This window comes from Cardiocondyla obscurior, linkage group LG07 (genome assembly GCF_019399895.1).
Source record: "Cardiocondyla obscurior isolate alpha-2009 linkage group LG07, Cobs3.1, whole genome shotgun sequence".
Taxonomy (NCBI): Eukaryota; Metazoa; Arthropoda; class Insecta; order Hymenoptera; family Formicidae; genus Cardiocondyla; species Cardiocondyla obscurior.
The window spans coordinates 7,774,392-7,790,100 of NC_091870.1; the positions used below are offsets into that span (position 1 = coordinate 7,774,392).

The following is a 15,709-nucleotide window of genomic DNA, read 5'->3' on the forward strand; positions in this document are numbered from 1 at the left end:
ACTAACGATTACCTCTAGAGAGGCTTTTTGAGATTCTGGGCTCCAGCTGTGCCTCGTGCCGGCCGCTATTTTCACCAAAGAACTCATTGATTCGTACGGCGACAAGTTCTCGTTGTCGGCTTCGTTCAGCTTGATATTTAGCTTTTTCTTCGACTTGTGGATCGCGGCGAACAGTTCCTCGTTAGACATAGTGCTCTTGGTGGGCGATAAAACCAGATTGCTCGGCGTTGTCCGGCAGGAAGAAGTCTGAATGGGAGTGCTCCTACCGGAGGAACTGCTCACTGGTATCGGCGACGAGCAATTATTGCCGGCGGTAGTGGTCATGGCCAGACGTTCCGCCACGGTTGGCACCGATCGTCCGTGGTAGTTGGTGGGAGTGGATGATTTAAAGCCGTTACCGTAGCCACCGTGGCCGATAGGCGAAATTGGATTATTCCTTAGAACGTCCGCATTAGGAGACTTCGTAAGAGGATCGTTGGCGGGTGAAGATGCGAAGAATCGATAACCGAGCGCAGCCTGGTTTAGAGGCGTTGCGAATCTACAAACAAGACATTACATGTTTAAATATAACAGCAGTAGCATTATTTCGAAAAAGTAAATTTAATATTTTATAACTTATTTCTTTAATATCGTTTAATTAAAAATAAAAATAGACAATTGTTATAGCTAATACTTTAGGTAATTAATTCGTTCAATTATTATTATTTAAATTTGTAATACGGTGGTTTTTTTAACTCTCCGTTCCAGCCTCACCTATTTTTAATATCCACGACCGATTGAGGTCGACTCTGCACGAATCTACCTTGCTCCAAACTTCTATTCCCCGCGTCGGCGTAAGAAACGTGTCGAGTCTGCTCGTTTTCCATAATCGTGACCCTCTGCTGCGCTTGTTTCGCCAGCATGTGCATGCTGCTGAGGGAACCACGTCCCAAACCTCTCGTGATGTCCGGCGTGACGCTACGAGGGGGTTCAATCTCTCGTTGAGGTCTTCTGGTCGGTAAAGTGTAGAATTGCTGCTGATTGATATCCGTAGCTGGCGAACAGAACTGCTGGTTTTTCGCGTTGTGCATGTGCACCGTTTGGTAGTTGCACACTCGTTGCTGGTATTCATTGTTCGATATCGTCTGATGCTCGAGAAACTCTTTGCGGTTGTCGTATCGGTGAACGTTTCGATGGACATCGTAGATATCCTGCTTCCGATCTTGCGCGACCGACTGCTTCTCGTTGTCCAGGTAGGCTCGCAAATTCGGCGGCTGAGTGTCCTTCAGGTTCTCATGGTACTTGTGCGACTTTTGTCGATCCTCGGGCTTCGGTGGCGCGATGTAGGGCGGCGGTTGAACGATCGCCTGCGGTGGTATGGATTCCGGGGGTATGGTCAGTAAGGTATTGTCTGCAACAGTTGAGAAAATATTAAGTGCCTTTTGTTTCATGCAAGAAAATTAAATGTCTATAAATTATGATTATTTTCTTTTTAACTTGATGAAGAATTAGTTTCTTGAAAGTTTTGAAATAGATTAATCTCCTTGAAGAGATCGTAAACTGATCTTCTTGTAGATTTGTTAGATTTACATCATGCTTATAATTATAGTACAATATATTTTAATTATATTATTTTGTTTTCTTACAATCATAATTTATAATTGTTACAATAGTTTCGTTTGAGATCTTCCGATTAGAAATTACAGAAAAATTTTGATGATTATAATATATACATACAGATTTTGAATATTTACATGAAGATTATTATCAAAATTGTGAGTGATTAATCCAAGCAAAGCGTTCAAGGTGCAAAAGCATAACAAACACAAGCATGCGATAATTAAAACGTGAAAAAATCGTATATACAGCGCATAAGTTTGATGTTTCAGAAATTAGAAATTTTAAATCATAAATTACATTTCATATTTAATGAAATTAAATCATATACTTAATAACATTGAATAATTAATGGTACTGATACATGTTAATGTAATATATATACACATAACATAAAACTCAACATACTTTATAAAAAATCTTAAGAAATTATTATAAAGTGTTACAATTTCCACATCAAACTCATGCGCAATATTTAGGAAGTTAAAAAAAAAACGTACTCACCGGGTACATGGAGCATGGAACTATGATATGTGGGTTACTAGTGCGAGGTGCCACACGCGCATGAGGTGTGTGTGTATTTTTTTTTTCTAAAACTATACAGTAGGCACATATATGGAAATACATAAAACGAAGAGTCTAGTAGATAAAAAAAAAGAAAAAAAAAAAAAAAGACAGGCGGGAGTTTAGGACGGTGCAGTATGTACAATCTCTGTGCACGTGATGGGTGAGATGAAGTGACAGACAGATTAGAGAGAGAAATATAAAAAAAAAAAAAATTAACAAAATGCAAGTGCTTTCCAAAATAGAATGACGTCTATTCACATACACTCCTAAGTCTTTAGATGACAATTGTTTCGTCGGCGACGCTAATAATGTACTTTTATGTACAGAGCAGGAGCGACAAACGCGTCCGCATATACAAGAGAAGAAATATACATGTAGTTGTCTATAATAACGTTGCTTATGGCGGGTATAGGTATCTCTTAACGTTCCACACATATACACGCGTACACGCCGATAGTGCATGCTCCTCCGCCCAAGTTGTAAGTACGTCTTTGCGATTATTAGTTGCAAGCCGATTAATCAACGCCGCTGCGTCAGGGTAACACCGTGTGGAATGCGAGCTGATTTCCGTTCTCTCGCGATTTCAATTAACTCGTTTTACAAGCGGCGCGCTATTATCCGGCGTTATCTCGCGAGCGAGCGAGCGGCGCGTTAACTAAACGCCTGCGAAGTCGGCACGAGTAACCGTCGTGTTGATTATAGACGCGGTGTATGCATTAGAAGATCAACGTTATATCGCGAGTGAAGGGAGCGTTTCAAACGCGCTAATTCCCTGTGAAATCCGTTTCCTTTTCTCCATCGTATGCAATTATCGTATCAATATAATCGGCATCGTATATCAGACTAACTTTCTACTTTGATCTGGGAGATTTACTTTGATAGATTTAACGTTGAAACTACGAGTTTAATAATGATAATTAATTAGGAAGTTTTCGCGAAAAGAATTTTTTTTTTTTCAAGTGTTCAATGATTGTAGAAAAAAAAAACGCAAACCCGGTATCACCCTGATCGACACCCATGAATTGTAGTTAAAGATTTTCTCATGTATCCACAGTTAGTCCTTGTTAGTCAGTGATAGACGCTACTTACAACGAGAGGTGAGCACGCATCTTTAGCAAACATGCGGCACGGCAAGTTAAGACACATTAACAAAGGTTTCACAAGCATGCCGGAGTACGAACTGCCGTCGTCTCGATTATGGGAGACGACCGCGGTTTGATTTGTAAAACATTCAGCGGCGATCAGTCAGCGAAAGATCGTCCCCGAGGAGGGACTCTTTCGAACGAGGGACGGTTAATTTTGTGTCACACCAAGCTACCGAGTCACTATTACAAATCGGTTACATCTCAAATCAAAACTTTATAACTATCTATATATAATTTAGATTAACAACAACAAATATATATATATATACTATATATATGTATCTAAGGTTTAAGGATAATTTTCATAGGAATTGTAGATAATTTCGTGGATCTTCCCGATACAATAGTAAGCGAGAGAATTAGCGAAATGTAGGGTAACTTAAATATAATAACATGATTTTTATATCATCGGTATGCAGGCCATTAACTAAGCTTTGTGTGAAGTCAACGATATCGTCGTCACGTTACTTCGTTCGAGTCAAACGCGCGCATGTGAAAAACACGGCTTTTTTTCTCATTGTTATCAGCGTAAAAGAAATCACTCTCGCACGTCATCGGGATCACTATTTCCTACCCTCGTTCCCAACTTATCGCTCGCAAGTGCGAAATAAAGAACGAGGCGCGACGAATTGCGCATTTATCACGGACAAATAATAGTCTCAAGCTGTCTGATCCTCTCTCTTTTTTTTATTTTTATTTCTATTTTGTTTTTTAATAATTTTATTTTCACGGCACGATGTTCTGCGTCGCGCGAAACGGTCACTGAAATTGCAGGCGAGCTGATAGATCGCAACATTGCTCTGAAAAATTGTTATAATCTGTCGCTATCTCTAACGACGCAGCAATTTTACTATAAAATGCATAGCATTATTAATAAAATATACCGGTAGCAAACGTAATTTAATAGGATTATTCGCGAGAATACCCTGACAATAAATATATTATAATTAGTTGCATTTAAGAGACGCAACTGACGCGCGTCTTCGTTACTGACCATACGACTGTTACAAGTAAATTAACACAATACTGTCGGTCTAAACGGTTAATTACACAAGCGCTAATTCAATTTAATACTTTGCGTATCTCTAATGACGGTTGCTCTTAACGCAAGTAACGTGAGAACCGCTTACAACCGATCTCGCGAATCACGGCTGTCGCGTCGACGCGATTTCTTTGCACACCTAAATTGGACGGATGTGTTCTTCCCATGTCTCACACTCGGGAGCCTTACTTTTGAATTTCTTCCATTTGGCGAGGCAAGTCGACCCTAGTCATGCCCGGTCTGCGTTATTCACTGGACGTGGAGAACTGACAGACCGATGCCTGTCGCCGACTCGCGTCGCTAAAGACGACTTCCACCGACGTGAATTAAGTTCAATCTCGGTTTAACTTGCCGGTGAGGCTCGCACGTATTCCGCGCAATCGTCCACCACCCTTATCAATTGTTTTGGCAGCGGTAACGAGTCGGCTGCGAATTAACCGCGCTATCGGAGCCCGCGCCGCGATTTAACGCGACCTGCGCCGCTCGAGGTTTCCATCGCAGGTCGCAGCCGAAATTCGATTACGCAATCCCATTTATATCTCGTTCCGTATATCTGCGGCGCTGTCGAATCAATATCAATATTATTGTTTGTCTCGTGGGGGAGATCGAGCCGGTGCATGGGCACGCTGAACTATCAGCTCGCCGATAAAAGCCCGCTTTCGAGATAAGAGCCGCTCAAAATTGGGCTGTTACGAAGCGAAACGCCGAAGAAGAGGATCCGTTCTTTTTATCTCCCTCTTTTATTTTTTCCTCTCGCGCTCATTCTTTCGCTTGCACGGTATTTTCCACTAATTTTCCCTCGCTTCTCTTCTTTCATTCTTTCTTTTTTTTTTTCTGTCAAAGTTCTTCATAATAATCGTGCGCTAGTTTTGCAATACCGATAACGGCGCGTGGTCACTCACGCGATGCCGGCTTTAAATGCTCTCGAGTGATGTCACTGATATATGGACTTGAGAGACAAATTAGCGTCCTACTCGCTTATTTGTACATTGCGGGATGCTAATGAGAATTAAAGATCCAACGATAGCGTGGAGAAGAAATGGAAAAGCATTTGATTTATCGTTATAAAACCGTCTTAGTTTCACGTAAAGTAGATAGGATCTTAAAGAAGGTTATCTTGCGAGAGATACTTAGAATATAAGCTCTTCTCTAGCGGGGTTTAAAAATAAAATCTGCATAAGAAAGCGTAATTGTGAAAAAATATATTTTTTTGCATGTTCTTTAAATTATCAGCTTTACGTAACGAGCGTAAATCAGAGCGTCTCGAATGTTGCATTTATATATATCGATATAAAATATTTTGGTCTTGAGATTAACCAAATAGAAAGAAATCAAGTTCAGTGAAATAATATGTAGCATTAAATTTCATTCTTTTAGTTATGAATAATTGAAATTATCGCTGAGGTAAATTCCGGTTTAAAGTAAACGGAAACCCGTCAAAAGACGCGTAATTAAATTGACACGAATGACAGTTAATGAATTCTTTCGTCAACATTAACGTGCCGTAATGTTAATTAAAAAATTAAGAATGTAAAAATAAGCAGGCGAAATAAAATGTTAAAAATCGAACAAGGTGTGGGAGCAAAACACGTCAACATAATAAAATAACAGGCAAAAACGTTTCGACCTAAAATAAAGTCATTTCCAGTGTGCGAAAGAAATACGAAAGTCGTACTTTAACCGAGGAAACATAAATAAAAGCGAGAGTATGTTAAATATAGAACGGAAGGAAGATAATCGTAAATTAATTCGAAAGAAAAAAACCCAATGTTCGTCGAGGAAATGTAAATTATTCACGCGTTATTCGAATTCGTTGACCAATGTGTTAAAATGATACGCGTAATGTTTGACGTAAGGTGTCACTCCTAGATTAAAAAAAAAAAAAAAAGTTTAAGTAGTAATGACAGCAAACGACAGCTTGAAAACGTTGACGGGACTTCATGATCGTGCAGCGACGTGACAATGATTTTAATGACAGTTAACTTACGGGGCCGTCTGGTCGCGATGAAGAGGAGATGCCTGGCCAGCATGTTGGAATATCACCGCTGCAACTGATCGGGCCAAATCGTGAATCGACTTACGACCGCGAAGCTCCGTTTATCAGTAGTATTGCTCCGGCGACCGTCTGTCTAGCGACAAGATTTCCTCCCCGTTTTTGCGCCGATAACGCTTTATCATTGCGCCACGCTAAAAACTCGGCTCTTTTTCGCGACGTCTCATCCGACCAGCGTGTAAGTGACTCTCAAATAACTTTCGGGAAGAAAAAAAAAATTTAAGAATCGGCCTTCACTCGAAAGCGATTTTCTTGAACTCGCGGATCGATAAGTTGAGTATTGAAAAAAAATTAAAAAACCAAACCACGGAAGTCAGCAGGCGTGTCACAAGACTGACGGATCTTGAGAGAATGTGACCGAGTCGTGATTAGATACAAGGGCGATTTAAAGAAGCATGACGTCAAACGCTTGCGAAAGTGCAAGCCGGCTTCCCGCGGCGTTGCATTTTGCCGATCGAAGTCGTAATTAACGTTAACGGGAAAGCGAACTTAACGAAAAACGAGCGAACGACCCGCAATCCGTTTGATCGGATCGCAGCACACTGAAGACGCCGGGACGCGCATGAAAGTATTTCAATCCTCGCGGTGGGGATTTTTGTTTATCGGCACCCCGGCCATTATCGTGGCGGGATAAACATCGCGTCTGATGCAATTCGCGTTGCTTGTTGAGCCAGCGGCTAATGATGCCCGATAAGGGTTAACAAAGTGAGTCTTTAATTGAGAGCTTCGTAGTTTTCCAGCGAATTGCTAAAGCGGAAGATTGCTCACCCGCCACCCTACGCGATAACTTCCTGTTCTTCCCCGTCGATCAAAGTTTTCAGCGGGGTAATTTTATACAATTTTATTTAAATTTCCGCGAAATAATTGTAATATCAACGAAAGTTAAATTAATTATCTTCGGTATAATGCAACAGTATTCCAGTACCATTTCCAATTAATGCTTCAACTAAAAAAAATTTTTTATTACGTTATTATTAACGAAATAATTCGACTTTGTAAATTTTAATAACCTCAAACAAGATAGGTTAATTAATGAAATTTTAGAACTCTGCAATTTTTGCGTACGCAACGAGAAAAATTAATATAAAAAAAATAATAATTCGGAGAAGAACATGAAGTTCAGTAAAAGATCGCAAAAAATTAGTCACCGCCAATTCTATTAATTTACTTAATTCAAGTGCATTCTCAACTTATCAATAAAATTAATAACTTTAAAATATTCCACAAACAAGCAACTGTTATTTGATAATAAAACTCGAGATTTATCTCCTCGTAAATATTAAAGGCACCGCGGGGATCACCAGCCGGCTCGCAGCTGGAAAGATCGGACACGAGCGTCAGATAAGCGAAAACGTGACCGGTATACGTATTTCTTTGTTTGCATTTTTGCTTATGTAAGAAAAAAAAAATTAAAAAAGTAGCTGATGTCGCTCTGTCGTGATCATCGCCGGCTCGTTTGTCGGCCCCTACCCACGTCGATTCGCGAATGTGACATTGCCTCGATTCAATCCCGCCACAGCGTACTGCACCCGATATCTCTCCCGTAACTTCTCGCTCCAGTTCTATCTGATTAGACCTTGGTGATTCCCGGCCGGCCGCTGATCTATTTTACGCGATGATCTTACCACTATTTAACTAATCTCGAGGTATCAAAGTCTCAACGCAGCGAAATCATTCCTCGAGGCGTTATCACATCGAACCTTTGCCATGAAAAAACGCCGATTTTCGAGATGCCTGATGCCTGCGGTGTATAAATGTATTAATTCAGTCTCGTTAAGTTGTATTCTAACACGCCATCACTCTTGATTAAATTCATACACGTTCGTCTTTCTAAGGGCGACCCGACTTGCATTAGAACTTTCGACAGTGCGTGCATTATCACTTCCGCTCCATATCAGTATTGCAAAACTAGCGTTGCACAGTGATGCAGCGTTCTTTCTACGTTGTTAACGGACTCAATTATCGCAAGCACCTTACTAGTACTCATGCCCAGATCGCAAATTTTTTTATAGAACTGCCGATTCGATAAAATAGATGTGAAAATTATTTTTACTTTCGTTTTAATTTCGTATCGCTATTGCAAAAGTCGTTGATTCGCTAACGTGACATTCTTCACCAGATTTCTGTGTCGGTGCTGGAATATTTCAGCACTCTGGCTGGCTCCAGGTCCGAAGCCCTCGGTCTAGGACTAGTTGGAATCGATTGAATCGTTACGCCGTTGTCAAAAGTCATATTGTTATTGACCCGCGGCTCCGGACTGGAGACTGTCTCGGGATAGTTGATCCTCTCCTTCAGCAATTCTTCTTGCAACTCCTCGGAAGGCGTCCTGCAAATCTTAGACGACTTCTCCGCTTGGTTGCTCGCGGAGAATTTCTTGATAAACATAATCGGACTGTTCGCCATACGATAACTCTCGCTACGTTTAACTTTACGATCCGCCCTGTCGCCGCGCACCGAGTCGGAATTCTTTGCGGTCTGATTTTCTAATTCCGCGGAGTCGACGGCGTCGTCGTTGAGCGTCGCATTTACATTCTGACCGTCGCGATCGGGCTTTTTCCTACAGAAGTTCGGAGTATCGAGATCCGAGACCAACAATTTCCTACCTAACTTCGGCGTGTTACCGGTCGCTCTCAAAATCTTTGGATAGATGCCCGATTTCTCGAAGTCCGATCGCGTACTCGCGGGATCGTGATCGACAGAGTTGACTTTCGACGGAAGGGTCGCGCGGACGTTCGTCTCGACGGTGACGCCGTTCAGCTGCGGCGGATGGTTCTCGTCGCGATCGAGTTTACGCTTCGCTTGCCTGTCTGCCCGCGAGCTCCCGCAGATCCTGGGCTTGTCTACAGATTTGTTCGTAACTTTGTTTTTCGGCGCCGACGTGAGACCGCCGGGGGTCTGCCTAGGCTCGTCCGTGGAGCGTGACGTTGCGGTCGCAGTGCGTGATGCCTCTAATCTACCAGTGCGGCAATCGCGGTGCTCATCAGTGCTAGACGTCTTACCTTCGTCGCCTTGCACGTTGACATAAGCCCCGCGAACGTGTCTGTGGGGACTGGTCGGGCTCGTGGGTCTGACCACGGTCGCTGGCGTGCGCACGTAATCCGGACTGGTCGCGCGATCGGGACTCCGCGTCGCCCGAATGATCAGTTTGCTCAGCTGGGGTGACGTCGGTGGCGTGGTCCTGACGTTCAAAGCGTCTACTGTGTCGGTGGTCTTCGTAACGGCGCGGACGTTCGGCATCGCGCGGCGAAGTAGCGGCGACGGGCTCGGCGACACTCCTTCTCTCACGAAAGGACCTAGACATTGACACGTTACGTAAAAACCTGAACTCGCGCCTTGATTATTAATTCAAGTGTCTGATAATTATTTGCTAGCTAGTTGCTTCCATTAAAATCTCTTTTAAATAGCTTTTTTTAATTTAATTTAATTTAATTTGATAAAAAAAATTATGTATACTTAACTTAAATTACAATTTTTATAAAAAAAAAATTGTATTATGTTGGATACGATTCTAAACAATTGAGCAATACCTGGATTAAAAGTCGTGTGCGCTCCTTTCCTTCTCTTCAGACTATCTGACGAGTAGACGACTTTGCCTTCGGAATCCAAAGTAACTCGCGCGCCTTGTCTCTTTCTTTCCAACGACGAGTCCGGTTTCTTCGGTAGCTCGCTCAAGCTGACGTACTCCGCGTCTTTCTTGAAGATGTCGGAGTTGGCGTAGGTGGTGGTCGGTCGAACGGAAGTCATGCCAGAAGACGATGACGATGACGACGACGACGACGATGAGAACGGACCCGCAGGACGTTTGTCATTATTGTTCCTCACGTCGGCTATGGTCACATAGTCGCCGGAGTCCGCGTTCGACAGCTCCTGCACCGCGCCGCTCTTCGCGGCGTGCTTCCGACCAGGAAGTACGCCGCGAAGCTTGCCTAGCACTCCGCTCAGTGGACTGATTTTGACCGACGACTGACTCGAAGTTGACCTCTCGCTAGTGGCCGCCGGCAACACCTGCACGGTGGCGTACAGATTCTTGTCTTGGCCGTTGATCACCTCCATTTTAGACGTGCCAACAGTGGCGGACATTAACACCGAACCGCCGCTCTGAAGCTCAGTCCTCCTCGTCGGCTCGCTCGCCTTTTTCTTCTCGCTTTGTTCCGTCTCCTTCGCGTGCTCGTCATCGGACACGGGTGGCGTAATCACGCACATCGACGGTATCCGGCTAGTTGTGATCGCTGTCTTCGATCGAATTCTTTCGATCCGCTCGCAGCCCTCCAGATCGCTGGACTCCGAGTACTCGAACTCGGAGCAGGACCGGCCAGTACAGGCTGGACTCGACGCGGACTCTACGGGAGACGAGGACGTGTTATGACCACTGTCAGGCGACTCGCCACCGTTTTGATTTTGACCGTGAACCTTAAAAAAAAAATTATAGTTGTAGAAAATAAAATAAGCACTTGCATATTTTTTTTAAATATTATATTATATTATTCGAAGTAATATAATTAAATATTTGACGTTTTTTTTTCTTTTCTTTTTGTCAAAAATTTAATATTAATTATTTAATTTTTTATTTGTGTTTTAATAATAAAATATTTTACGGAATTATATTTTCCTTTTCTTTTTTTTTATCGGAATTAAATATTGATTCTTGAACTCACCATAGCAACAACCGTGAGGCTCGACTTGCGCTCAGGCGGCGGTGGTGCCATAAGTGCGGTGCAAACCGTTCCAGCCGAGCTGGTCGTGGTAGAAGTTGATCCTCTGCCAAATAGTTCGTATTCGTTCTCGACGATCGGAGAGGTAGGATCCGAGCCGACGTCGTTAGTCTTGGTCAATGGACTCTGTGGCATAGGCTCCTCCTCTCGAAGGGTCTTCAGACCCGAGTCCATGTGAAACGACGTGTAGTATCCCTCCGTGTCGCAAGAATAGACCGACGATGTTTCACCATCGTCTGAGAACGGCACCACCGTAATATCTTGAATAATATCCGGCGTTAGGGTACCCTCAGAAGTCACCGAAGACGAGGCCGAAGTGTCTCTTCCCTTCAGTCGTCTCATGTGACTTAAGGAAGTGGAAGACGTGCCGATCGACGCTGTCGTCGTGGACCTGAAATAATATATTCAAATTAACTTCGGCAACTAAAATCTTCATTTAATCGTGTCTACAAAATAGAAAATTTTCGTTGATAACGAAAAATCTTTATTGAGGTAATCTATAGTCGATCTCTTCTTCTCACCTGGGCTGGTGCGTAGTGGTCGTTGTCTCGCTGCCGATGCTGGCTCTTCCGCTTTCCGACGAAGCGCTCCAGTTTCCGGAACTCGAATGCGGCGCGTCGTCGCGGTTGCTGCCTTTCCGTCGTTCTCGTCTCTGGGCGGCGCTCTCGCGTAATTTCACGCTCGGCTGTCTGTTGTCCGTACTCGGCACCGACACCGGCATGCTGGCCGTGCTTTTGCCACTCGAGCTGGACGAACTGGGCTTCCTCTCGTGTGACTTGTCCCTCCTGCGCTTCGTGGTCACCGTCTCGTAAATGTTGATCTCCTCCGGCGATCTCGTCTGACCTGGTGCCTGCTCGACTCTCTCCGCGCTGACCGTCGTCGACTCTTGCTGCTGCTGATTCGATTTCGGGCTGATCAGTTTTAATCTCGACATACCCCACGCCTTCAGCGTGTTGAAGTGCGACTTCTTTTCGGTGGGCGAGTCCTTCTTCGTGGCGCCCAGGACGTCCGTGCTCGCCGAGCGATGTGCCCTCGGCGTGGTGCTTGGCAGCGTCTCTTCGGGCTCGTCGCCAGTCGTCTCCCTGCGGCGATAAATAATCTCGTAAACGTGATGCAAAATGTTACGGCGAGTAAGATTTCCATCGCGCTTCAAGAAGCGATAGATTTACGCGCGTAAGCTGCTCCGTTAATTACGAATAAATTAGCGATATCCGATGACGATTTTCTTTATAAATTTATTATTCGCGCATATTTCAATCGATCGAATTGTTCTGCTAGATTGTTAGAGCCCGTGGGGCTCGATATCGCCCGACGACGATACGGGGACGATCTGAAACTATTATCACGGTGACGGATACAAAGGTAGAGCAAGGGAGATTCTTCGTGCTCGGACGACTGCGAAAATATGAGCGCGCTTTATCGAGCGTGACAAATCGCCAACTATTTTCGAGGTACAGATCTTTGAAACCGTGCCCTTGCAGCGACAGAACCGCTGCGATAAGATGCAGCCGTGCAAAGTATACTTCTCGGTTATGCGAACGGATTTATCACACCGTGAAAGTCGAAAGGATTGAGCATTCAGTGAATGGTCCATTAATCCTTTCAATGATAGCGCTTCTTGGCAATCCCCTTTTTTCTTTTTTTGTAAAGACGTTGAAAAATTACCTTTATTGCGCGGCAGTCAAGTGGCATTTTCGAACAACAATGAAAACTCTAAATCTACTTTTTTATTTTTTATTTTTTAATAAGAATTAATTTGAGAGAAATGCAGAAAATAATACGTTATTGTTTGCTTGCAGGCTGAAATTTTAATAAGAGAGTGGAATAGGTTTCTAAAGTTTTGAAGTTTGAAAGTTAAAAAATTAACTGTTGCTACTAACCCTCCAATAGCTTGTCGAATCTCTTTCTGATCGGTGCCGGCGATCGTGTTCCGTCTTTTTCCTCTCGGCCTGCGTGGTCGCGATCTCCTCTTCACCGCCGTTTCCTGAGTCTCTGGCCCTGACAGCAGGGACCTCCTCCTCATCGACATTCTTTCGAAACCTCGTCCGCTCACATCCACCGCTACGATTTCCGCCGGGAATCTACGATGAAAGCGTACGTTTCAGGATCACAATAGGAAGCATGTCGGTCTGTCATTGATGCAAAATTGAATGGACCGCAGGAAGAACATGCCAAAGTCACGTAATGAAAAGACGCGCGGCAGACTTTTGATTTGTATACAATTATAACATTATTTTTACACGTTTGCATTGATTCAGCTGCAAATTCATAAATTACATAAATTAGCAATTAATATAAAAACGAATGGCAACATTAGTTTAATCGAAAATAAGCTTTTAGGTATTTTATTAAAATCATCGAGCTGTATCTTCAACATTGAAAGGAAATCCCATGTCTGTTTCGTGCCCATGTCGGTGCTTACAATTCCCGTTCTATCGGTAATCAAACGACGTATTGAGATAAACCGCTTACTTGAGCGCGATAGCCTGAACCTGTTCCTCGGGGCTGGGTAGCTTGTGATCGACGGCATCGTCGGTCGTGTCGCCTAAGATCCTGGACGAGCAGTCCGGCGGTACGGTGACGTCGCCGAGCGCTTCGGTGGACGTCCACCTTCGTAGATCCTCGATGGCAGCCGGCTGTAACAGAATAATCGTGCGCGATAAAGCCGGTGATCGATTAAAAAAAAAACATTTTTTTTCTATTTCGTCAGCTTTTGTCTCTTTGAACAGTCTCGCGTTCTTCTCCCCTCGATTTGCGCGACGAGTCGCAGTTTATAATTAACGATTTGTAATTAATTAAAATTAATTCGCTACTGTAAAATCGAGAAGTCGCTCGTCGAGTAGTCGAGAACTTCGGGAAAGGCGTCGCCTTTCATTTACTTCGCGGCGAACTCGCCGCAAAGAGCGAGCGACATGTTTTACGCCTTGCGGCCACCTGTGTGGGTGTTAACTATTGTCGAGGTGTCACCTCGCCGCCGGCCGGGCGAGCTTCATGCATGGATTGAGTCCCGACTGTCCGCCGCAACTTTACCGCGCGGTGTACTAACCGTTGTTCGCGACCAGCCCGTGAAAACGCTTTATTTTCTGCAAGTTTCGCGACTTCGCGTTATCAACGGCATAATTTTTTAGCCGAAGATCGAACACGCGGTACATACGCGAAGCCTCGAAATTAATCAAGCGCGAGAATAAATTAACATCGCGGATAAGCGGGAACAATTAGACTTCTACATCTCTTTTTTTTTTTAAATAGAAAACGCGTTAAAAGAAGTATTTTGCAGCTCAGGATCGTTCTACATAAAATAAAGTCGCATCGAGCTTGTACAGAACGCGTTACGTACGATCAATTTATCTCAAGAGTTATTCTGCATCTTTAACGGAAGATAATCTGCGGAATTGACATTCTTCCGTTTGCCGAGTACGGTATTACTGTCGCATTATAATTACGCGTCGTGAATGTCAATTTCCGTTTGACGTAAACTGGTTTTAGCGTTCAAGTGCGAGAGAAAAATGCGAGTTAACTGTGACAGGCTTGACGTCAAGTGGAGAGAAAACGCCGCTCGGCGAAATCATTGGGTGCTGCTTTAAAAAAAAAAAAAAATAAGATTCGATCCTATGAACTCTTCAATTATACGGTGAAAGTTAATTACGTCGAATTAAGTAGGCAACAGGGTCAGATTTGATTCAGCCTGGCGTTCGCAAAATAGTGTCTCATGCTCAGGATCTATCGAGTCGCGCGTTGTAATCTTCGTGCTCGGTCACCCAATGCGAACCGAATGCCTGAGCTCGATACTCGGCGCAGCTTCTTCCGCGTTGCGGCGAAGTCAATGGGAATAGCGTAGGGTGATAAACCAAGTTACGTAACTAATTGAGAAAACATTTATGAATGCACCGCCTGTGCAACTTTCTCGTTCGATAAGACTTCATTACACAATCATTATATATATTTAAATTGAAATAACAGCCTCCGTTATTACACATTTACATATCTAATCTCGGACACATTGAGGACTCGACCGCTATTAAATTTAAAACGCATAAGTTAAAAAGAAAAAATTTATTAAAAGCGCCGGTGACAATAGTGCTCCGAATACTCGGCGCTGATCGATCGGAAATTAGCTTAGGGAGAAAAGTGCTTGAGCAAAGCACGTACTGACATTTTATACAGAACAGAAAAATGTACTTACGACTCTAGACTCGATGTCGAGGCTGCGGTCCCGTCTCCTCTTACTGAGGACGGGCGTGCAGAGGAACATGTCCATCGAACTCCCATCCCTCCTCAAGGAGTCTAAACTTCGTACGGCGACTATGGCAGCGAGCTCGTATAACTCCCTTAAGGCCTTCGGTCTGGAGTTCGCCGTGAACAGCCCCGTCGATGGTTTATTCGTGACGTGAAAATGCTCCGTCCTCGCCGCGAAAGTGCAGATATCCGATTCCGCTGTAACACGAAGGATACGGGGTTTTAACGATCGTCCTGTCGCCTAAGAGATTGCAGTTAAACTGTTACATGCAGGGTCGCGCGCTTATCTAATTCCCAACGGTTTCCTCCGCTCGTTCTGATACGCCGCATCCGCCGATGATATCGGGATAATTTCTTT

At 43.8% G+C, this 15,709-nt stretch overlaps 1 protein-coding gene across 2 annotated transcripts in view; it reads right to left on the bottom strand.

Moving 5' to 3' along the window:
- Nucleotides 1–15,709, bottom strand: part of Gukh (NHS actin remodeling regulator GUK-holder) — a 69,898-nt gene that overhangs the window by 3,302 nt on the left and 50,887 nt on the right. Inside the window, exons 2-10 of one of the 2 annotated variants that reach the window (XM_070659925.1) lie at nt 15,299–15,549; nt 13,588–13,751; nt 12,996–13,196; nt 11,637–12,197; nt 11,059–11,506; nt 9,931–10,813; nt 9,403–9,696; nt 754–1,390; nt 7–538 (exon numbers count right to left, since the gene is read on the bottom strand). In XM_070659925.1, coding sequence (XP_070516026.1) covers nt 7–538; nt 754–1,390; nt 9,403–9,696; nt 9,931–10,813; nt 11,059–11,506; nt 11,637–12,197; nt 12,996–13,196; nt 13,588–13,751; nt 15,299–15,549 — 3,971 coding nt within the window. The remainder of the gene's footprint in view (nt 1–6; nt 539–753; nt 1,391–9,402; nt 9,697–9,930; nt 10,814–11,058; nt 11,507–11,636; nt 12,198–12,995; nt 13,197–13,587; nt 13,752–15,298; nt 15,550–15,709) is intronic. The other variant, XM_070659926.1, reaches the window with a different exon arrangement.